General features: G+C 47.6%; 1 protein-coding gene across 1 annotated transcript; it reads right to left on the reverse strand.

Annotated features, from left to right (window-relative positions):
• Window positions 1-25: 25 nt before the first annotated feature.
• Window positions 26-24,648, reverse strand: LOC140494865 (zona pellucida sperm-binding protein 4-like). The gene is made up of 6 exons (XM_072594539.1): window positions 24,441-24,648; window positions 11,867-12,056; window positions 10,827-10,974; window positions 10,633-10,705; window positions 10,380-10,490; window positions 26-114 (listed from the first exon to the last, which is right to left on the reverse strand). The coding sequence occupies exons 1-6, from the start codon at window positions 24,643-24,645 to the stop codon at window positions 26-28; spliced, it is 816 nt and encodes a 271-aa protein (XP_072450640.1). The 5' UTR covers window positions 24,646-24,648.

The raw sequence follows: 24,648 nt of genomic DNA on the forward strand, positions 1-24,648 counted from the left end.
AACTGTCACTGATCCTCATTAAGGATTAGGGCGAGATTCCAGCTACAATCACATCTTCACAACTGACGCTGCGTTCCACTGAGCCCAAGATTGTATTTTGTTCCAGAATCGGTTCTGTGGGGATATGGAAGTAGGAAACAAGAGTCGGAGAATTATGACGGTGCAGAGGGAGGACATTCGGCCCATCAAAAGTCCTGTTCTCCACTGCTAACCTGCTGCCTCTCCCCACACACTATTTCCATCAAAACAACCCCCAAAGTCCCTCCTGAATGCCTGAACTTAATCTGCCTCACCCACGTTTCCAGGCAGTGCATTCCCTCCCCTAACTACTGACTGGGTGAAAGAGCCTTTTCCCATTTCACCCTACCACATCAATTTCTCTCGTCATCCAGCATTCCCTACACCTACCCGCCATTCCTTTCACCCAACAAGAAAATACTGCCTCTGGACTCTCATTATCTCATTTTTGAGGGCTTCCCATTTTCCAACCATCCCTTTACCTGCAAACACCTGCCCCAATCAACTTCTGAAAGTTGTAGCCCAATACTGTCAACATTTGCCTTCCTCCAATTTAGAACTTCTACTTTTACATCCAGTCTATCCTTTTCCATCACTATTTTAAATCTAATAGAATTATGGTCGCTGGCCCCAAAGTGCTTCCCCCACTGACACCTCAGTCACCTGCCCTGCCTTATTTCCCAAGAGCAGGTCAAGTATTGCACCTTCTCCAGTAGGTACATCCACATACTGAATCAGGAAAATGTTCTTGTACACACTGAACAAATTCCTCTCCAACTAAACCTTTACCACAATGGCAGTCCCAGTCCATGTTTAGAAATTTAAAATCCCCGACCATAACCACTGTTTTATTCTTACAGATAACTGAACTCTCCTTACAAATTTGTTTCTCAATTTCCCGCTATTAGATGATGTATAATACAATCCCAATGGGTTATTATTCATTTTGTATTTCTCAGGTCCACCCAAGTAACTTCCCTGGATGTATTGCCAGGAATACATACAGCATTAATGCTACCCCCTATCAAAAACACCATTCCCCCTCCTCACTTGTCTCCCTTTCTATCCTTCCTATATCATTTGTATCCAGGAACATTAATCTGCCAGTCCTGTCCCTCCATAAGCCACGTTTCTATAATTGCTATGATATCCCAGTCTCATGTTTGTAAACATGTCCTGAGTTCACCTGCCTTCCCTGTTCAGCCTCTTGTATTGAAATGAATGCAGTTTAATTTGTCAGTCCTATATGTTGTTCTCTGCTTTGTTCCAGCTGGCCCTGACTGACGCACTCCTTTCCCCAACTGTATCAGTCTTAGATTGATCCCTTTCCTTGCTATTTCCCTGGGTCCCACCTTACTAGTTTAAAATCTCCCTGTCAGTATATTAGTCCCCTTCCAATTCAGGTGCAATCCATCCTTCTTGTACAGATCACTTCTATCCCAGAAGAAATTCTAATGATCCCACAATGTTAGCCCTTCTACTCCTGCACCATCTCCTCAGCCACACATTTATCTGCTTTATCCTCCTATTCCTACCCTCACTGGGTTGTAGCACCGGGAGTAATCCAGATAATGCGTCCCTCCTGGACGTCCTCTTTAAATTCCTGCCTAACTTTCGATATTCTCTCTTCAGAATCACATCCTTTTCCTATGTCGTTGGGTCCATTGTGTATAATGGTCCCTCTCTCCTTTGAGAACACTCTGCACCCTCTCTGAGATATCCTTGATACTGACACCAGGGAGGCAACATGCCATTCAGATTTTTCACTGCTGTCTGTGCCTATGACAAGGGAGTCCCCTATCACAATCGATCACTTGGAACTCAATGTACCCCTCATCACATTACAGCCAGTGTTGATACCAGAAACTTGGATGTTCGTGCTACACTCCCCTGAGAGTCTATCACCCCCTACATTTTCCAAAACAGCATCCTTATTTGAGGTGGGGATACCCACAGGAGACTTCTGCACCACCTGCCTACCCCTTCTACCTTTCCTGGAGTTAACCCATGCACCTGACTGTATCTGCGGCTTTTCTCCCTTCCTATAACTGCCATCCATCATACCCCCTACTTCCTGTAAATTCCTCATTGCCTCTAACTGTTGCTCCAACGAATCCATGCGATCGGATAGGATTCATAACCAAAGACACTTTCTGCAGACATAATCATCAGTAACATGGAAACTCTATCTAATTTCCCACATCCCACAGGAAGAGCACATCACTCTACTACAGGCTATCTTTTCTACTTCACAATCTACAGACCAACAAAATTGGTCCAAAAAACAGTGCTCCAGGCTAATTTAGTCCTTATGGTTTATAGTTTAAAACTTCAATCAATAGATAGATCTTAATAAAACATCTCAATAATCAAGAACCCACTCTATTCACTACTGTAGAATTACAGCAAGGTTACATGTTAAAAACTATGCATTTATCTGTTCCTGTGCTGTGAGCTCTCCCACACAGGTTCATCCAAGGTCAGCTGTGAATGTTGCTGTTTTTTATATTGTTCCTCGATGCACAACGATGTCCAGAGATATTTGAACTCAAACAGCAAAGGCAGTAACTGTGGAGATTCACTGCTGTGTCAGTAATCAGTGTTTCTTTCTCTCTCTCCCTCATTGACCATGTGGTCACTGCCTTTGTGTCTTCCTCCTTTTAAAAGTGCTGTTGTTTTGATCTTTTTCCCCACCGTTCCGAAACAACGCAACAGTGTATAAAACTGTAATTGCTGCTCCTGGAATTTGAGAAAATCACCTCCAACCCATGAAATACCTCAAAAAAGGAGCAGGTCTTACAGTCTCAATATCTCCCCGTCCTCCATCTTGGATTACCCAGAACCCATTCTGAACTGTGTTGGAAAATACCTTTTTATGTTTTTAACACAAAGCGAGGTGAAGGGGACAGGAGCGAGGGGGCCAAATGGTGTAGAGACTCACTGTGAGAGACAAGGGGGTTACTAATTGTAGTGAAAGAGAAATAGGGATGTAAAATGCGAGTAAATTAAGGCATAATAAGGAGAAAATGGGTCCTCTCAGCTGGAAACGAAATTCTCACCAACCTCCCCTCTCCCTCAAGGAGAGGGGAGCTTGGTGAGAATACATGAGAAATGGATGACAGGTGTCTAATATTGTGAAATTCAGTATTGAGTCCTGGAAACTGTAAAATGTCTCAGTAGAAAATGAGGTGTCGTTCCTTGAGCTTGCATTGTGATTCTTTGCAATGTTACAGTGGTCCCAGCACAAGGATGTTGGGAGGAGATCAAAGTGTTTTATTTATTCATTCACAGGATGAGGGTATCACTGGCTGGGCCAGCATTTATTGCCCATCCCTAATTGCCCAGAGGGCAGTTGTGATTCAACCACATTGCTGTGGGTCTGGTGTCACATGTAGGCCAGACCAGGGAAGGATCGCGGTTTCCCTCCTTAAGGGACATTATTGAACTAGATGGGGTTTTCCGACAATGAATTCACGGTCATCTTTGGACTCTGAATTTCAGATGTATTGACTTCCAATTCCACTGTCTGCCGTGGTGGGACTTCAACACAGGTGATCAGACATTACTTGGATTAACAGTCCAGCAATAATACCACTGTAATGTACCACCTTCTGTTGATTAGCAAGTGATATGGCACCACCTTTCCCATTGCTTAGCATGGTCCTCCCGCTGGTTTTCATGAGCAGAGGACAGATCCTAGTGGCCCTAAAGCTGGGATCGGAGTGCTGTAGCTTCAAAATTGTCCAACTTCAATGTGTAACCTGGTGACCCTCCCTCCCTGATCCCCTTCAAACTGGGATATTACTCTGCTTCAATGTAATTGCAGAGAGGTGACCAATAGCAGCACAGCAGAGGATTTTATAGATCTCCAGGGTTACCAACAGTGATCAGATGGATTCTGAGAGGTTTCATGACATGATTGGCCCCCCGCACTCTTCAGCCATTTATTGGTCAAAACATGCATCCTTCTGACACACTGTATTCCTCCACCAATTGGAAAGCAAAATGCCTCATTATGTAAATGCTTGTTCCCCGAACAGCCTTTATTCCTCTTCACAACATTCTTACCTCTCGTCAAGAGATACTTTCAAGAAAATGGCAACAAAACAATGGAGATGGTCGTGTGAGGGAACCTTGGTTGACAAGGGTGGTCGAATATCTAGTAAAGAGGAAGAAGGAGGCTTACATAAGGCTGAGGAAACAGGGTTCAGACAGAGCGTTGGAGGGATACAGGATAGCCTGGAGGGAGCTGAAGAAAGGGATTAGGAGAGCTAAGAGAGGGCATGAAAAATCTTTGGTGAGTAGGATCAAGGATAAACCCAAGGTCTTTTATGAGTATGTGAGAAACCTGAGAATGACGAGAACGAGGGTAGGTCCGATTAAGGACAGTAGTGGGAAACTGTGTATTGAGTCGCAAGAGATAGGAGAGGTCTTGAATGAGTACTTTTCTTCAATATTTACAAATGAGAGGAACCGTATTGTTGAAGAGGAGAGTATGAATCGGACTGGTAAGCTAGAGGAGATACTTGTTAGGAAGGAAGATGTGTTGGGCATATGAAAAACTTGAGGATAGACAAGTCCCCCGGGCCTGACGGGATATATCCTAGGATTATGTGGGAAGCAAGAGAGGAATTGCAGAGCTGTTGGCAATGATCTTTTCGTCTTCACTGTCAATGGCGGTGGTACCAGGGGACTGGAGAGTGGCGAATGTTGTGCCCCTGATCAAAAAAGGGAATAGGGATAACCCCGGGAATTACAGGCCAGTTAGTCTTACTTCGGTGGCAGGCAAAGTAATGGAAAGGGTACTGAGGGATAGGATTTATGAGTATCTGGAAAGACACTGCTTGATTAGGGACATCCAGCACGGATTTGTGAGGGGTAGGTCTTGCCTTACGGGTCTTATTGAATTCTTTGAGGTGACCAAGCATGTGGATGAGGGTAGAGCAGTGGATGTAGTGTACATGGACTTTAGTAAGGCATTTGATAAGGTTCCCCATGGTAGGCTTATACAGAAAGTCAGGAGGCATGGGATAGTGGGAAATTTGGCCAGTTGGATAGAGAACTGGCATACCGGTCGAAGTCAGAGAGTGGTGGTAGATAGTAAATATTCAGCCTGGAGCCCAGTTACAAGTGGAGTTCTGCAGGGATCAGTTCTGGGTTCTCTGCTGTTTGTAATTTTTATTAATGACTTAGAAGAGGGAGTCGAAGGGTGGGTCAGTAAATTTGCAGACGACACGAAGATTGGTGGAGTTGTGGATAGTGAGGAGGGCTGGTGTCAGCTGCAAAGGGACTTAGATATGATGCAGAGCTGGGCTGAGGAGTGGCAGATGGAATTCAACCCTGTCAAGTGTGAGGTTGTCCATTTTGGAAGGACAAATAAGAATGCAGAGTACAGGGTTAACGGTAGGGTTCTTAGGAAGGTGGAGGAGCAGAGGGATCTTGGGGTCTATGTTCATAGCTCTTTGAAAGTTGCCACTCAGGTGGATAGAACTTGTAAGAAGGCCTATGGTGTATTAGTGTTCATTAGCAGAGGGATTGAATTCAAGAGTCGTGAGGTGATGTTGCAGCTGTACAGGACCTTGGTAAGGCCACATTTGGAGTACTGTGTGCTGTTCTGGTCGCCTCACTTTAGGAAAAATGTGGAAGCTTTGGAGAGGGTGCAGAGGAGATTTACCAGGATGTTGCCTGGAATGGAGAATAGGTCGTATGAGGATAGGTTGAGAGTGCTAGGCTAGGGGTGACTTGATAGAGGTTTATAAGATGATCAGGAGAATAGATAGAGTAGAGAATAGATAGAGCAGCAATTGGATAGGTACATGGATAGGTGCTTAAGCTCGGACACATGTTCGGCACAACGTCGTGGGCCAAAGGGCCTGTTTTGTGCTGCATTATTCTATAATCCTTTATTCTCTCACAGCCGTAGAGTATGGAAAGAGATCCTGCAGTCTAACCAGTGGGTGTCAAACAAAATCCCACACTAAACTATTCCTCCCCCACCACCTGCTCCTGGCTCATATCACTCCAAACCTTTCCTATTCCTGTACTTATCCAAATGTCTTTTGAATGTTGTAAATGTATTCACATCCACCATTTCTTCATATTTTCCCACAACCATAAACAGAAGTGATCAAAACAGTGATTCTCCATTCCTGGAGGATCCAGGCCAATCGTTGAGCATTACCAACTCCAGTATCACCCTCACTTGAGTGAGGAGAGCGGGCACAGTTCTGAACATTAACAGCAGTGAGGTATTCACACATTGCTCTTTCACATCCAGTCAAGAATGGTGATGGATAAGCAACTGGAGGAGTCAGAAAAATCGCCATCCCTTAGTCGGAAGGGGCCCAGCACATGAATTGATATCTTCAAGGTCACCGTATCTGGAGAGATTTGGAGAAGGGTAGGGAAATATTGCAAAATGTGAACCTGCTCACAGCAGCAGGAAGAATAAAAAAAAAGCAGATTACTTAAATGGAGAGAAAATTGTAGAACTGGGAGTTTCAGAGGGAGCTTGGTGTCCTGATACATGCATCACACGCTGTCAGTGGGAGGTGATTCACTAAGAGAGGGCAAACCGTAAAAGGGAATCAACAATAAATGGGAATACAGTGAGAGGGGTAGATGAAGTGAGAGATCTTGGTGTGGAAATCCACAGGTCCCTAAAGCAGTACAGGTAGATATCATTGTGAAAAAGGCAGATGGAATGCTCTCCTTCCCTGGCAAAGGGATAGTATACAAAAGGCAGTATATAATGATGGAACTGTGTAGTGTAGTGGTGAGGTCACACGGAGTACTCCATGCAGTTCTGGTCACCACATTCCAGGCACAGTGGTTAGCACTGCTGCCTCTCAGCAACAGAGAGCTGGGTTCAATTCCTGCCTCAGGAAACGCTCTGTGTGAAGTCTGCACATTCTCCCCGTGTCTATGTGAGTTTCGTCCCACAGTCCAAAGATGTGCAGGTTAGGTGAATTGACTACGCTAAATTGCCCATAGTCTTAGGTGCTTTAGTCAGAGGGAAATGGGTCTGGGTGGGTCGCTCTTCAGAAGGTCGGTATGAAATTGTTGGGCTAAAGGGCCTGTTTCCACACTAAGTAATCTAGTAAACATTGCCAGGGATGGAGAATTGTCATAACGATAGGAGATTGGAGAGGTTGGGGTTGTTTTCCTTAGAATAGAGAAGGCTGAAGACGTGACAAGATTGATGCACACAATTGTGAGGGGTAGAGGTAGTGAACAGGAGGAACCTGTTTCCTTTGGGAGGGAGTTCCAAAACCAGAGATTATAGATTCAAGCTAAACAGCAGAAAGATTAGAGAGGACACGAGGAAGTACATTTTCTGCAGAGGGTGGTGGGTGGCTGGAGCTTACTGCCCGAGTTCACTAGTGAAGGCAGAGACTCGAAGCTATTTTACAAAATAGCTGTATCTTCACCAGTGCTGTAAGCTGTAGCCCTACCTGCTGTGTTCAGGAAGATGGGACTGGAAAAGGGCACCTGGTGTCTTTGGGGCAGTAGGGTCACAATGGACTGCACGTACCCTTCTGTGCTGTATTGTTTCTATGGCTCTGCTGAGAGCCAACTACATTGGAAGATAAATGGAATGCTGTTAATTAGAAAAGGGAATAGAATATGGAAAACAGTTGTACAGGCCACTGGAAAGACTGCATCCAGATTACTCTGCAGTTTTAGTCCACTCATACAATACAGTGCAGGAACAAGCCGTCCAGCCCACCAAGCTGCACTGATTGCTAATTCTGATTTTGACCCACTATTTGTGGTTTCTCTCCCTGTTTGACTCCTGTTCATGTGAACATCAAGAGGGCCTTAAACACTGCTAGTGTGCCTACTTCACCCCCACCTGTTGTATTCCAACACACTCCTACCTTCTGTGGGAAATATTTTGCCTACACCTCACCTAGAAGCTTTCCCTTCATTGAATAAGTGGTACAATATTCACACAAGGGATTCTTGAAGTGAGGACATTTGAGGAAAGGTTTGACAGACTAAGCAGGTCTTCATTCCAGTTTAGAAAAATTAGAGGTAATTGTAAGACATTAAGATGCTGAGGGGATGTGACGGAACAGGCACTGAAAGGATGTTTCCGATCATGGGAAAGGGAAGAATGAGGGAACAATATTAAAACAAGGGGCCATTTAGTTTGAGGAGAGAGGAACAATGCTTTTTCTCTGGAGGGTGCAGAGTCTGTGGAGCTATCTTCAGGGAAGGGAGGAGGCATGTTCATTGAATAGGTGTGTGATGTTTTTTTAAAAACCAATACCAAGGGATACTATCACAGCTAGGAATGAAATGAGTTCAAGCTACAACATCAGCAATCTTACCAAAATGGTTCACTCTTATTCTTAAAAGATGTGCCGTGTGAGAGGCAAAAAAACCACACCAAGACACAGGGACTCAGTAAACAGGAAGATGCAGAGTAGCATAGAGGAACAAGGCAGCCTTGGGGTACACATTTACCTCAATTTTCTGTTCAATTCCCATAACCCTCCAACCCACTGTCCCAGCATGCACTGTGCTCTGGGGTGATGAAAGAGATTCCTCATCCTTGAGGCCAATCTCTTTCCCTAAGGGACAGCAGGTTATAAAACTAGTCTCATTCTTGGTTGCTTCCTCCTGTGAGGGGACCATCCCATAGCACTGCTTGATATAGGACAAAAAAAAGGCCAGCACTAAGTTGCATCATTGTGTTAATGAAACCAATATATTTTCCTAGATTAAGTTACTTACAGTGTGGAAACAGGCCCTTTGGCCCAACAAGTCCACACCGAGCCACACAGACCCCTTCACCTAGTACTACAGGCAATTTAGCATGGCCAATTCACCAAACCTGCACATTTTTGGATTGTGGAGGAATCCCATGCAGACATGGAGAATACACAAACTCCACACAGTTGCCAGTGGTGGGATTTGAACCCAGGTGGCAGCAGAAAGGTATTTTCCTACCTTTCAAAAGAGAAAAGAGCCTATAACCAAATCACAGCCTTACATGTACTGGGCAGAGTTTAGTAATTGCTGAACCAAGTTGAATGAAGCACAAGGGCTGAAACACGGCATGAACAAATCAGGAATATACACCACTGCAGTCAAGCCCTGCCCCCCCCCCCCCAAAAGATGACAGATCTGGATAAAGCCACAGCAAGTTCAGGTCTCGGTGCCTCCTCATTCTCATTGGGAGGAGATTTCCTCACACCAACTGGGAAAGGAATTGCTATCCCGAAGGACACAGCTGCATGAAACAAGTGAAGCCACTGCATCAATCATTTGGTGTGTGTGAAAACAGGACAGACATTAGCCCAAGGATAAACAACAAGCCCAATAGGCCATTCAGCCTTGGACAGCAGACTGGCTCAGTGACCATATGACTCTGTATCCTGGTCCCACGTTCTTCCTCTACCCTTCAGCTTTCAGAGAACCATCTCAATGCAAATTGATGTTTTGGTCTCAACTGCTGAGGAAGAATTCTCTAGTCTCCCAGAGTAGTGCTGAAAGTGTGTTGCTGGAGAAGTGCAGCAGGTCAGGCAGCATCCAAGGAGCAGGAGAATCAACATTTTGGGCAGGAGCCCTTCAGGAATGAGGAAAGTCATTCCAGAAGAAGGGCTCATGCCCGAAACATCAATTCTCCTGCTCCTTGGATGCAACTGACCTGCTGCGCTTTTCCAAGCAACATTTTCAGCTGATCTCCAGTCCTCCCTCCAGAGTATGAGCAATTTCCCCTCATCTTGATCCTAAAATAACCAATTGCACATCCTTTAGGGAGTCACTTCTGATTTTAGACAGTACAATTAATCAAACATTCTGAAGGGCACAGTCATTGTCAGTGGCACCAACTGATTTGAATTCCTCAATGATATTAAGGAAAAAGTGAACCTATTGAGTGATCTTAGCACGTACGAGCATTATTACTGAATATCAGCCTCTCTAGGGGATCACCACTGATCAGAACCATAAGCATGTTGCTACAAGAACATGGCAAGGCTGGGAATTCCAGTTGGGGAACTCCAAGCCACTCACCATTTGGTCTGACAACTAATTGCTGTCCCTTCCCTAAATACTGAACCACAATTCAAACTCACTTCCAACAAGACTGCACAGCTTTGTTATAGACACACGCCAGGGACTGGTTTATTTATATTCAAGATCTACAGTTCAATCTCATGACACTGGGGACAGACTGGGCTGGGTTCTTCATTCTGTACACTGCAGCCATCAGCATCAACAGGAACACCAGAAACCCAACAGCTACTCCAATCAGAGCAGGAGATCCAGCAGCACCTATGGGGGAAGGAGGAAGGGGGTTCAGATATTGGAAAAGATGCTCAGTGAACTAAACAAGGAACATCACTTACCATTCTCATTAAGCAGCTGCTTAGACTGGCTGTTCCCAACTTCCAGGAGAACAACTGGACCAGGAGCACTTACCAAGGTCCCCTCATGGAGGAGAGCACTCCTGCGTGTCCCTGTTGGAGAGGGACACGAGATGGTTAGAATCCATGTTGACACTACAGCCAGGATGCTGTATCCTTGGTCATTGGATATAGGGGCAGACAGATGATGGAGGGGTGGGTCTCAGCTTAATAAAGAGAGCATCAAGGAACTCACTTGGACCACATCTGGTTGTGCAGTCGTCCTGAGCAGAGGGAGAGCAAACCTCAGCACTGCAGTGCAAGTAAACCTAGAAAAGGAGGAGAAGAGATTTTAAGGGGATCTTCCCATAGATCAATAGCCCAGGTTGTAGTACAGAGACACAGCAAGAGGATTTCATGAGCTTGGCCTCATTCCTTCCATTTGGTTACCTGTCCAGAGAGGGGCTGCTCAGACACTCCATCCAAGAAAACAAACGTCTTCACTTCAAACCGCTTGTGATGGGTTGGGAACTGCAGGCCAGAAGAGAGACCTACTGGGTGTAGGAGGGTCAGATAGTCATCACCTTCATAGGGACACCTGAAACAGAAGATGGTCAGGTGACCAAAAGGTCTAAACCAAACCACAAATAGACTGCAAATAAAATCAGGTAGCAAGTGGGAGTAGCAGTTGCCAGGAAGGAGGGTGCCAAGAGGGGGGCAAACATATCAAAAGACCATCTTGCACCAGGATGTAATGGACTTTGTTGTAGAGACTTGTAGAAAGTTTCAGACAATCCACCCATAATGCAAAAGCTAAAATGGACAGGCCAGTTATCTGTCAGTTCATTCTGTCAGAGAGAAAAGTTAGAGTCCTTAATTACAATCCACATCAGTATTGGGATCAGTAATTGGAGGAAACATCAAACAGCACAGATGAAGGATGACCTGTGATTGAAGAGATTTCTAGAAACTATTTGACAAGGTGTCAGTGACAGCAGGCAGCTCATGGTGTAGGGACAACATTAACCAAGATAAATATTTGGTCAGCTGACCCATCAGGTTGAAACAGCAGGGCCTTCAGTCAGTGGAGGGAAGATGGATTTGATCTGAGAATCATAGGAGACTTCACAAAGTGGATGCTGAAGAGATGTTGCTTGTGTTTCCCTAAAATAAGGGAGTAACGGGGAGTATTCTTTTGAAGGTGGGGCAGGAGGTTTAGTTGTCAGTCAATCTTACAATCCCCTTCCAAAGAGGAAAGGCAACCTGGCAACATTAAGGCACATTTTTAAATGAAGGACAAGTCCAAGATCATGAAATTGATCAAATACCAAGTGGAATTCACAAATGAACCATGATGAAAAGAAAAAGCACAAGTATTGCCAGTATATACATACAATGTTATACACACTTTACTGTGACACTATACTGTAAGAATGGAGTCTTCACTCCATACTCTGGAAAGGCTGGACGTGGTACTTTCAGATCCTTACCCATCCACCAGGAGACTCCACTGCACCTCATGGTCAGGGGCTGGCACAGGAGTTGCCCAGCAGTCACGCAGTCTCAGGACTATCATTGGGTCAGTGCGATCCTTCACACGAACCTCAACAAACACCGACTCCTGAAGGATTCTCTGAATGGGGTAGTCACTGTCCCTGTACCACCAGCTGTAGCTGCCATCTAACAGATAAAAATAAAAGGAGAACAAACCAAAACACAGTCACTCCCCTGAAGGGATACAATTCCCAGTGCTCCTATTACCAGGGCAGCACTACCTGTTGCTATTCGCAGCTCCAGCCTCAGGATCCCATCTTCAGAAGCAGCTAGTGGTGGAGGGAGGGTGTAAACAGAGACATTGATTTGTAAGCCTGCCTCATGCTCCCCCTTGTACTTGCACTGGAGGTGCAGCCTGTCGAGAGACAAATAGGTGGAGGAGTTTCAGTCAGTAACACTTCCCTCTCCATACCAACAAATCCCACTGCCCACTCACCTGAAGGTGCTGTCCCGGGTTACTGAGCCCAGTGGCCCCTTCTGAATCATCCTCTTCCCCAAGACATCCGTTTCATACACAAAGCTCCCATTCTCCTCCTGCAAGGGAAGACACTGTTTAATAGGGAGCTGGCCCGTTCAGAGGGACAGAATACTGGAGCCTCCAATACTCACCCACTGGGTCGAGCCACAAGAGGTAATTGGGAAGCGGAAGGCTACAAGTTCTGCTGTGACGAGCTTAGGCCTGCACTCAGCTTCATGTCCATCTTTCACGTACAGAGATGACAGGTTGAGGGCAGGACGGGTCAGGTTCCTGGTGATTGCTACAATGAACTGGCCATCTGCTGTGCACACTGCAGAGAGAACGGGAATGTTCAGTTTCCCCATTGGTGGAAGTGACCTCCAAACCATTGACAGAGGGATGAAGCCTCAAAGCCCCAAAATCATTCATAAAGTTATACAGTTCCACTACTTGGTGTCAGGTTTTTATCTGTAGGTGGTCAACAATTAAGGCAGATCATCTGATGTTTGAAAGTGAATACAATATCCTACAAAGGTACTCTAGAAGCCATGTGATTACCCAATAAAGTGGGCAGGCTGGTGGGGGCATTCTGTCAATGACTATTAATCGCTTCTATGAACGCAGTAATGGATGCTAAGGGGAGTATTAAAAGCTCCCAAAACAATAGAATGTTATGGGAATTCCAAACTTGAAAGTCAAAGTAAAGCAGACATGTTCAAAATACAAGTTACTGTGGAGGGGGTAAATGAAAATGCAGGTGTTGGAATGTCAGTTATATGGGCACAAGGTCCAGACATTACACTGTCCTGTGCATTAGCATTGGATAAGCCTGGTAAAAACAATGACTGCAGATGCTGAAAACCAAATACTGGATTAGTGGTGCTGGAAGAGCACAGCAGTTCAGGCAGCATCCAACGAGCAGCGAAATGCCTTTATTCCTGATGAAGGGCTTCTGTCCGAAACATCGATTTCACTGCTCGTTGGATGCTGCCTGAAATGCTGTGCTCTTCCAGCACCACTAATCCAGTATAGGATAAGCCTGGTCAGTCATCCAAACCACCAGCCTTTCCCATCACCCTCTGCTCCAAAAAAAAGGGTGTGGTGGAATAGAGCCAATAAAACGTAGAACTTGGATGACAGGTCAGGCAGTTTTGAAGGAGCAGTGAAGTTAATAATTTGGGTAAGAACCCTTCTGCAGGGCTAGGAAGGGAAAGGAGGCTTAAATAGAGGGTGGGATTGTGGTTGGGGGGGTTGTGATTGGTCAGTGGAAAGGGTGCACTGGATTGGTGAACAAACAAGGAAAGTTTGCAGCACAGGAACAGGCCCTTTGACCCTCCAAGCCTGAGCCAATTCAAATCTATTGTCCAAACCCATCACCCAATTCCTAGGCATTGATATCCCTCTGATTCCCACCTTAAATGAATCTACTGTGCCTGACCCTACCACCTCTGCTGGCAACATGTTCCAGGCACCAACCATCCTCTGTAAGTGTACTTGCTGTGTACATCCCCAGGACACTTTTCAAGTTGGGGGAAAAAAGGACCTCATTATTGAATCCTCACCCGGGGAACAACTTCTATCCACCCTGTCTATACTGGTTGTGATTTTGAAGACCTCAAGTCTCTCCCCCACCCCCCATTTTTAAAAATAAAGTGAAGACATTCTAACCTACTCAAGCCATCTTCCATACCAGGAAAGATCCTCAAACCTTCTCTGTACCCTCTCCAAAGCATCCACATCTTTTTGATAATGCTGTGACCAAAACTGTACAAACTGGTTTGCCTGCATTTAGAATAGTGTCCTGTACAATTTTAACATGACCTGCCAGCTCTCATACTCCATACCCCATCTGATGAAGGCAACCATAGCATATGCCTTCTTGATTACTATCCACTTGTGCCACCTTCAAGGTACAATGGACCTGAACTCCCCAGATCTCTGCTCAACTTTTCCCCCAAGGCTCTGCAGTTCGCATTATAGTTTGCTCTAGAATTAGACTTCCCAAAATGCATCACTTCTCATTTGAGTTTGAAAGCTCAGTACAGGATTAAGGATAGGATTCTTGGCAGTGTGGAGGAACAGAGGGATCTTGGTGTGCAGGTACATAGATCCCTTTAAATGGCCACCCAAGGTGGACAGGGTTGTTAAGAAAGCATATGGTGTTTTGGCTTTCATTAATAGGGGGATCGAGTTTAAGAGTCGTGAGATATTGTTGCAGCTCTATAAAGCTTAGGTTAGACCGCACTTGGAATACTGCGTCCAGTTCTGGTCGCCCTATTATAAGATGTGGATGCTTTGGAGAGGGTTCAGAGGAGGTTTACCAGGATGCTGCCTGGACTGGAGGGCTTATCTTATGAAGACAGGTTGACTGAGCTCAGTCTTTTTTCATTGGAGAAAAAGGAGGAGAAGAGGGGACCTAATGGAGGTATACAAGATAATGTGAGGCATAGACAGAGTCGATAGCCAGAGACTATTTCCCAGGGCAGAAAGTGACCAACATGAGGGGTCAGTTTTAAGCGGGTCGGAGGAAAGTATAGAGGGGGATGTCAGAGGCAGGTTCTTTACACAGAATTGAGAGCATGGAATGCGTTGCCAGCAGTTGTGGAAGAGAGGTCATGAGGGACATTTAAGAGACTCCTGGACATGCATTTGGTCACAGAAATTTGAGGGTGCATACATGAGGATCAGTGGTCAGCACAACATCGTGGGCTGAAGGGCCTGTTCTATCAGATCATGTATATTACAAACAACAGCCCCAGCGTGGATCCCTGTGGAACACCACTGGTCACCTTTCACCATTGAGACACTCCCTTCTATTACTGTCTCCTGTTGTTCCACCAGTTCTTTATCCACCTAGCGAGAACACCCGGCACATCATGTGACTTCACTTTCTCCATTAGTGTATCATACGGAACCTTATCAAAGGCCTTACTAAAGTCCATGTATACGACATCTACAGCCCTTCCTTCATCTATCAACTTGGTCACTTCCACTTGGTGATGAAGTGGATGGACAAGTTGGGTCCAGGCAAGGTGATAGGGAGGAGGGGAAAGGCTGGATATAGGATGGGGGGCAGATTTGGAAGCTGGTGACTCCACATTAAGGCCACTGGGCTCTCAGCTCCTGAGGTGAAAAATGGAGGTGTTGTTCTTCCAGTTTGTGTGGGGCTTTATTTTGAAGGTGGTGGCGGTGCAGGATAGCCATGTCATCAAGAGTGGGAAGAGTGAAATGGCTGGTAACCAAAAGGTCAGGGAAAAATGGAGCATCCAGAGCTCAGATGCTGTGAGAGAGATAGTCTAAATCTGTGCTTTGTAGCCTCCTGGACAGTGATATCAGGAGCAATGGATGCAGTAGACCAGGTTGGAAGAGGTGCAGGTGAATCTCTGCTGCATTTGCAATGATTGTTTGTGGCATTGGACAGAGGGGAGGGGAGACATAGCAGCAGACATTGCACTTGCTGCTACTGCAGGTAAAGGTGTCAGGAGTGGAGGAGGGGTCAGAGGAGAGGGAGTGTGGAACTAACAAGGGAGTCAGAGTGAGCAGTCCCTCTGGATAGGGTCATTGGTATGGGGAAGGACGTACAGGTATTTATTTAGCAGTTGGGCCTGACTGGGGGTGGCACAAATGGTAAAGAATGAGGTGTTAGATTTTCAGGTTGTGGGGTGGTACATAAGGAGCAGAGTTGTTGGGGAGGAGGGGATTTGAGGGCAGAGGTGTGGGAAATGGACTGTTCAAGCTGCTTTGGGGGGCACAAGGCTGTGCTGATGCAGTCAGCCAATGTAGCAGAAGAGATGAGGGATGGTGCCCATATAGCTGTGGAAGAGGGACTGTTCCACACATGAAGAGGCAGGCATAGCTCAGACCCACCTACACCCATGGCCACCCTAATTGTTTGCAGGAAGGGGGAGGAGTCAAAGTGGAGGGGGGAGGACCAGTTCCACCAAGTGAGTGAGTGGAAGGGGACTGGTTGGTCAGTGGGAGGGAAAGAAACTGGGGGCTTTTAGGCTCTCTATATGCCTGTATCTCCCTGTGGAGAGCGAGTGTCCATGGGGAAGATGAGGTGCTGGGACCAGGAATTGATAGTCTAGGTGACGCACTGGAAACTGTGCCACTATTTCACAACATGTGAACAAAAACTACAGAACCTAAACTCAGGAGCCTGACTTTTTTGGGGGGGTGGGGAAAGAAGTGGAAGGACAGTGCAAGTTGGAGAGAATCCTGAGGGACAGGATTTACATTTACTGGGAAAGGCAAGGACTGGCTTTATGGGGGAAACCATGTCTCATTGATTTGATTGAGGTGTAGTAGTAACAAGAGGATTGATGAAGGCAGAGCAGTGGACATGATCTATAGAGAGTTCAGTGAGGGGTTTGATAAGGTTCATCATGGTAGGCCAGTCAGCAAGGTTAGATCACGTGGAATACAAGGAGAGCTAGCAATTTGGATACAGAACTGGCTTGAAGGTCGAAGACAGGGTGGTGGAGGAGGAGGAGAATTGCCTTTCAGGCTGGAGGGCTATGACCAGGGGTGTGCCACAAGGATCAGGGCTGGGTCCATTGCTTTTCATCGTTTATATAAACTATTTGGATCAGACCACAGGAGGTCCAGTTACTAGGTTGGCAGATAACATCTAAATGGGAAATGTCATGGACAGCAAAGGCTACCTCAATACAACAGGGGCTTGATCAGATGAGCCAGTGGGCTGAGTGGCAGATGGAGTGGAATGGATATGGAGGTGCTGCATTTTGCCAAGGCACATTAGGGCAGGACATATGCACTTACTGGGGAGTTTTGCTAAAACAAAACCCTGGGGAGTGCTGGTTCATCTTTCCTTGAAAGGAGGAGAGTCACAGGTAGACAGGATGAAGGCAGCATTTATTGTTCAGAGAAAAGAGTCTAGGAGTTTGAGGTCATGTTGCATCTGTACAGGACATTGGTTAGGCCACTGTAGGCCTCTGTGCACAATTCTGCTCCCCCTCTTTTAGGAAGGATATTGTGAAACTTGAAAGGGTTCAGAAAAGGTTTACAAATATGGTGCCAGAGTTGGAGGATTTGAATTATAGGGGGGAGGCTGAAATAGCTGGGGCTGTTTTCCTCAGTCAGAGGCTGAGGGGGTGACCTTGAAGGTTTGTAAAATCTGAGGGATATCTGAGATAAACAGACAAGGTCTTTTCCCTGGGTTGGGTGGGAATCTAGGATCTCGAAGGTAGTCTTCGGGCGAGAAGGGAAAGATTTAAAAAAAAGCACCTAAGGGGCAACTTTCTCGTGCAAAGGATGGTGAATGTGCACAACAAGCTGTCAGAGGAAGTAGTGGAGGTGGGTACAATTACAACATTTAAAAGGCATCTGAGTGGGTATATGAATAGGAAGGGTTGAGTGTGATATGAGCCAAGGGCTGACAAATGGGACGAGAATAGCTTTGAATATCTGGTCAGCATAGATGAGTTGGACCAAAGGATCTGTTTCTTTGCTTTATGACAGAGCAAGCAGAGAGCATGGGTTGCGTCCCGAATGTGCGTGGAAGGTTCCTGGACAAGTGGGAAGTGGACAGAGTCCAGATAAGAGGAAAGACGTTTGTTCAGGGAGAGGTGGACACCACAGGGAGTGGAGTGCATTATTTTCGCCCCCCTCCAACTCTTGATTTAATCCCTGCCCTCCCCTTCACTGTTTGATCACAGCATTGCCCTTTGATGCTGGTCACTGGCCGCAGGTGTTTTTCTTCCTGGTGGTGGAAATTTGAATAAAGATTCTTGCACCTGGGTCTTTCACTCACCAGCACACACACGGCTTTTGCCCGAAATGTCGATTTTGAAGTTCCTTGGATGCTGCCTGAACTGCTGCACTCTGCCCTGGCCAACCTACTATTTCTGGATTAGTGGTGCTGGAAGTCAGGTTTATGGATTTTTGGGTAGGAGATAGCCCCCTCACCCAGCACTGCCCATTTCTGTCAGGGTGAAGACAGTGGATGAGAGATCTCCTGATGTTGACAGTCTGGGAAATAGCAGCTTGGTGATCAAACGTGGAGTCGTGTTCAAGAGAACATTAGGTGGTGTCAGAGTTGGTACCTAGCCTCAGCTGTGTACCAGTCAGTACACCCCACTAAGAATACACCTTCCTTGACAGGTTTGATAGAGAGGTTGGGGTTGGAGCAAAGGGCTGCATGCTTGGGTAGTGAGGTTGGAGTGGGAGAAAGAGGTGCAGAGAGATTCAGGCAATTGATGTCACATCAGCTGGAGACTAGGAGGTGGAGGGAGGGTAGGGGGTGGAGGGCAGTGTTGGGAGAAGTGATTGACAGAGGGTCTGTGATGGTCACATTCAAAGCATAGCATTGGTTGAATACATAGATCCTTCTGATGAACAGACATCCTTAGCCAGAGGAGATGCAGTATTAATCTTGGGGGAAAGGGATAGTTACAGTCTTGGAAGGACATCCGGGATGTCCTGAAGTGGAAAGCTTACTCCTGGGAACAGAGAATTAAAGAAATTGAAAGAATAGGAATCACTTTTTTGTAGAATGGGGGGGGGGGGGGGGGGGGGGGAAGAAAAGAAGAGAAAGCAGTGGTTTGAGAGAGACAGTATAGTCAGTCAATGGGGGGTGGAATACAAAACAAAAAAGGGTGTGTAGTCCTTTATCTCCACCTCCTTTAACATGAGGATACCAGATACACAGACCAGGGGATTGATCCACCCCAAGCACTCACTCCACCAGTGAGTATGTAGAAACTGTCAATCACCTCCCTATGGTGACACCAGCTTTTCCTTGGTAAGAGAACTCAGAACACAGTCCCAAGCAGCATCATTTCAGCTGGGCAGTTTCTAACTTGGAACCATTAAGTTACAGCAAATGAGACACCTCAACATTACAGGGGCACTGAGAAACATTGCAATGTCATACCAAGTTACCCCTCTATTCAAACGCCTGCTGCAGCTGTTTAATAACCAGCTCTTTCTTAGACAAAGAGAAACTCAGTGAGACCAGGATAACATTATCCTTCATCAAACCAACCAGCCGCTTCACTCGGGATTATCCCCTACTCGACGAGGGAGGGACAGAGTCATGTTCCCGGGTTATTTCCTCGGGGAAAGGTCCCTTTACCTCCCTCCCACTGACTCCCCACAAACAGCCCCGGAAGAGGGGCAGGCAGTCGGCCCTCACGACCCCCTCCACGGCCAGCTGCCTGGACCTGTTGATGGCCAGTTTGACCAGGCCCAGGAGCAGACCCACGAGGAGGTCCTCGGACCTGCCCTCCCTCCTCCGTACCGGGTGCCCGAAGATCAGGAGTGTGGGACTGAAGTGCAGCCAGAAGCAGAGGAGAAGGTTTTTGAGAAAATCAAAAAGGGAGTGCAAACGCCCACAACCAATATATACATGGTCCACGGACTCCACAGAACAAGCAGTTGGGCTGGGAGTCCGTGAACCAATGCAACCTGTGGTTGCAGGGGACTGCTGCGTGCAGCACCCTCCACCCCAGATCCCCGAGAGAAAGGGGGAGGACTCCCGCGTAGAGAGCCCTTCACTGGAGATCCCCACCGCCCGGTGGCAAATGGGCACGCCAAGGGGTGTCCAGACGGTGGATGAGGGAGAAGAGGTGGACGGTGTGGAGCAGCAGTCTATACAGGGCCTTCCTTTTTATATCCCTTAAGGGGACAAAATTAAAATTCCGGAGGCGGGTCCGGTTGTGGGGCACAGGCTCCCGCGGGAAGTACAGGACTTTGGGGCCAATGTGAAAGTCCGTCCGGGCTGGGGTGAGCGTGAACGGGATCCCACCACACACCTGAGCGTCCTCCAACTGGTGCAGTATGTCGGGTCCGAGCACCGCCGTTTTAAGGCGTCGGATGGCAGTGGCCATGTACCGGACGTCTACCGCTGCCCTGCTCGCTATGTCCTGCGGCAGCGTCCAGCCCAGGCCCCCGGCACCCAGCATGTCCCCGACCCTGGTCGCCCTCGCCGCCACGGCCCTCCCCTCCGACAGCCACTCGAACCCGCGAGTACGGAGGTGCGGATTCCTGAGCAACGGCTCCCTGACGACAGCCGCTACTCCTGCCGGAGGGTAGGCGCGACGCGATTCGACCATGTTCCAGACAGTGATCATGTCCTGGTAAAAGACAGGCAGCGCCTTGAGGGAGACCTCCAAACCGTCACGGTTGACGAACAAGAGCTGCGTGTCGTAGTTGAGGTTACGCACCTGGCGGAAAAAATACGTCGCCAGGGCGCACCACCTAGGAGGAGGCTCGACATAAAGGTATCGCCGCAAGGTCTGAAGGCGGAACATCGCGACCTGGGTGCGGACGCACACCAGCGACTGACTGCCCTCCTCGATAGGGAGACTCAGCACCTGCGCGGCGACCCAGTGCATCTTTTTGTCCCAGAAGAAGTCGACCAACGTTCTCTGGATGTCAGCAACAAAGCCAGGAGGAGGGACCAAAGTGACCAGCCGGTACCACAGCATGGCGGCCACCAGCTGGTTTATGACCAGCACTCGACTCCTGTAAGATAGCACTCGGAGCAGTCCTGTCCAGCGGCCTAGGCGAGCCGAGACTCTGGCCTCCAGCTCCTGCCAGTTGGCCGGCCAGGATTCCTCAGCCGGGCTGAGGTAGACCCCCAGCGAGAGGAGATGGGTGGTACTCCAGCTGAACCCCCGTAACTCCTCCGGCAGAGAGTCCACCCGCCACGGACCGACCAGTAGTCCGGAACATTTGGCCCAGTTGATCCTGGCGGAAGATGCCGCCGAGTACAGGGCCTGGCACTCGCGCATCCTCCCCGGGTCGGTGAAAGTGAGGAGCACATCGTCGGCGTAGGCCGAGGGGACCACCCCCATGCCCGCGCCGCGCAGAACCAGCCCCGACAACCTCCTCCGCAAGAGGCGAGGAAAGGCTCCACGCACAGGGAATACAGCTGGCCAGACAGGGGGCAGCCTTGACGCACTCCTCTCCCGAAGTGAAGGGGCGCAGTCAGGGACCCGTTAACTTTAACCAGACACTCTGCGGCGGCGTACAAAAGTCGGATCCGGGCGACGAACCGCGTCCCGAACCCGAATGTCCACAGAGTCCCGAGCAGGTACTCGTGATCGACCCTGTCGAACGCCTTCTCCTGGTCGAGAGACAGGAAGGCGCTCGGCAGACCAGCCCGTCGACAGAAATGGATCAGGTCCCGGACCAGGTGGACGTTGTCGTGTATCCTCCGGCCCGGGACCGTGTAGGACTGGCCCGGGTGAATCATGTGGGCCAGCACGGAAGCCAGGCGAGAAGACAACACCCTGGCGAAGATTTTGTAGTCCGTGCTGAGGAGGGAGACCGGACGCCAGTTCTTCAGAGAACGAAGGTCCCCCTTCTTCGGCAGCAGGACGATGTCCGCCCTGCGCCAAGAAAGGGCCAGCTGTCCGGCATTTAGACAATCCCCCAGGACCTGTGCGTAGTCGTTCCCTAGGACGTCCCAGAACACCCTGAAGAACTCCACAGTCAGCCCGTCCAGCCCCGGGGTTTTGCCCCTCGAGAGCCGGTCAGCTCCTCTAAAGTGACGGGAGCGTCGACTATTGGGGATCGTCAACATGACTGAAATTCTCACTAAGTTTTTTTATGAAGAGGTGGCAAAGATTAAAGAATGGCAAATGTTGTCTGTGTAGCCTCAGCAAAGAATCAGCTCGAGTCTGCATGATAGACTGGTTAGCAAGGCTAGATTACATGGGATCCAGTGCAGCTAGCCAATTGGATACCAAATTGGTATGAAAGTAGACACAGAGGGTATGTTTTTCAGACAAGGTGGTGATCAGTGCAGGATCCACTGCTTTTTGTCATTGATATAATTAATCCAGACATGCATATAGGAGACTTGGGTTTGACACCAGAAGAGTGCCATGGACAGTGAAGATTCCCCTCAATACAACAGAACCTGGATCTCATTGACCAAGGATAGACAAGTGCTGTTTTATTTAACAAGCTGATGCTGCATTTTTGCAAGTCCTGCCCTTGTTTGCCTTGCACAGTAAGGCAGTAGAGTATTGTCAAACAGACCTAGGGTGCAGGCACACAGTTCCTTGAAATGCATCACAGGTAGACAGGGTGGCATTTGGTAGGCTTGCCTTCAGATAACATTGTGTCTGGAGTTAGGATGCCATGTTTGACTGTATAGGATTGGTGAGGCTACTTTTGGAACATGCATACAATTCTGGTCACTTCTGTAGAAAGGATTTGTTAGTCTTCAGAAGACTCCGAAGAGATTCTGAAGGGTATTACTTCAAAAAGAGGGAGACTTTAGATTTATAAGTCAGAGGGGCATCAATAAGGTCTTTGTACCAGGGTTGATGTCTAGAACAAGAGGGCCTAGGTCTAAGCTGAGGGGAAAGGCTTCAAAAAGGGATTGGAGGTAGCTTTTTCATGCAGAGGGCATTGCGCAAGCTAGAGGAGAAGTAACAGCTGTACCCACCTCCACAACATTTAACACCATCTGAATGGCAGTATGATGAAAGGGTTTAGAGGGATACAGGCCAGATTGCAATGTCAGGTTGGACAATTTGGGCTGAAGGGTCTGTTGCCATGCTGTATGACTCCATCTAAAATGGAATATTGTACACAACTGGGCACAGCACACCATGTGGAGTCATACATACAGCACAGAAACAGACCCTTCGCTCCAATTTGAACATGCTGACAAGATATCCCAAACCAGTTAGTCCCACCTGCCAGCACCCAGCCCATATCCCTCCAGACCCTTCCTATTCATGTAGCCATACAGATTCCTTGAAAAGGTTACAATTGTACCACTTCCTCTGGCAGCTCATTCCATACATTTAACACCTTGTGTAAAGATGGTGTTCATTCTTTAGATTAGATTAGATTAGATTCAGTGTGGAAACAGGCCCTTCAGCCCAACAACTCCACACCGCCCCACCAAAGCGCAACCCACCCATACCCCTACATCTACCCCTTACCTAACGCTACAGACAATTTAGCATGGCCAATTCACCTGCCCTGCACATCTTTGGAGTGTGGGAGGAAACCTGAGCACCCTGAGGAAACCCACACAGACACGGGGAGAACGTGCAAACTCCACACAGTCAGTCGCCTGAGGCGGGAAATGAACCCAGGTCTCTGGCTCTGTGAGGCAGCAGTGCTAACCACTGTGCCACCCACTAATGGGACATGGATATCACTGACTGGCCCCATACAACATGCTCACAAAGTGAAGTTACTTTCATGCAAGACTTACTGGGAATAAAGCAACATTTGTTATTCACTCAAGGTAGTGAGGTATTACTACATGTTCACATCAAAGCTAGTTTGATCTTTCATTCTAGAGAGCAACCAGATGACATCCAGAGGAGACCACCACCTTAGCACACCATGACAAGTCATTGTAAATCTGTTTTTTGGCTAGAACATACTCCTGTAATGGAGAAAAAAAGATAGTCCACAATTACTTTGAACCATTAATCTCATCAACCTGGAAATCTCCATAAATTAGCTCAGAATCATGGTTTTTAAGGGGCAAAAAAAAAGCACACCCTTAAGCAGAGCAAAAACAGGTCCAGCTTTCACAGCTGAAGTCAATTCCTCAGAACAGGTTGAGGGGATATTTGTAGTGAAGTGTTTATATACCCACTATTCTCTATTGTATAACAGGACAGTAACAAAATCTTCCATTATTTCCTCATCAATAAGTTAGTTTCCCCCTTGAAGTTCCCACAAGGAGATCACAGGTTCGAGTCCTAGACTTAAAAAAAATTACTGTTGTCACATGTAAGATATGACAGCACACTATCCATTCAAGCCATTATAAACATATAGGGAATAGAATGCAAGAGTAAAACAGATGTTAAGAAAGATTAACTTGAATAAGGAGCTAGCCCCCAACAGTATTTCCACTCTTTACCCCCCTCCCCCCCCCAGTAGAGAGCAGGGGCAGAAGGCAAACAAGACAACGCCACTCGAAGAAAAAAAAAGCATAACCCGGATTATTTCTTCAGTGTTAGGTTGAAATGTTCCCCTCAACTCCCGAACCCCAGACACGGCCATTCGGGGTGGGCTCCTCTCCGGGAGGAGGCTGGTCTCCTTACCTGGGCTGTCTCTCAGGTTGTAGAAACAGGATTGCCCACTGAGACTCGGGGACTGAAAGCAGCAGCCCTGCTTGATGCACTCAGTGCTGTTGATAGTGGCCAGGCCACACGGCAGCCTCCAGCCCGGCTCCGGAGGACACACAGCAGAGACCAGGAAGGGCCGAGCGGCCCAAAGGTACAGACACCAAACCAACCAATGTCCCATCGC

This window comes from Chiloscyllium punctatum, chromosome 24 (genome assembly GCF_047496795.1).
Source record: "Chiloscyllium punctatum isolate Juve2018m chromosome 24, sChiPun1.3, whole genome shotgun sequence".
NCBI lineage: Eukaryota > Metazoa > Chordata > Chondrichthyes > Orectolobiformes > Hemiscylliidae > Chiloscyllium > Chiloscyllium punctatum.

Excerpts from the sequence above, each read along its gene's own strand:
- LOC140494865 (XM_072594539.1), bottom strand. The coding sequence starts at position 24,645 with ATGGGACATTGGTTGGTTTGGTGTCTGTACCTTTGGGCCGCTCGGCCC. Across the intron at positions 12,057-24,440 it reads CAACCTGAGAGACAGCCCAG|ATGGCAGCTACAGCTGGTGG; the intron begins GTAAGGAGACCA and ends TTTATCTGTTAG. Across the intron at positions 10,491-10,632 it reads CACAACCAGATGTGGTCCAA|GGACACGCAGGAGTGCTCTC; the intron begins GTGAGTTCCTTG and ends CCTCTCCAACAG.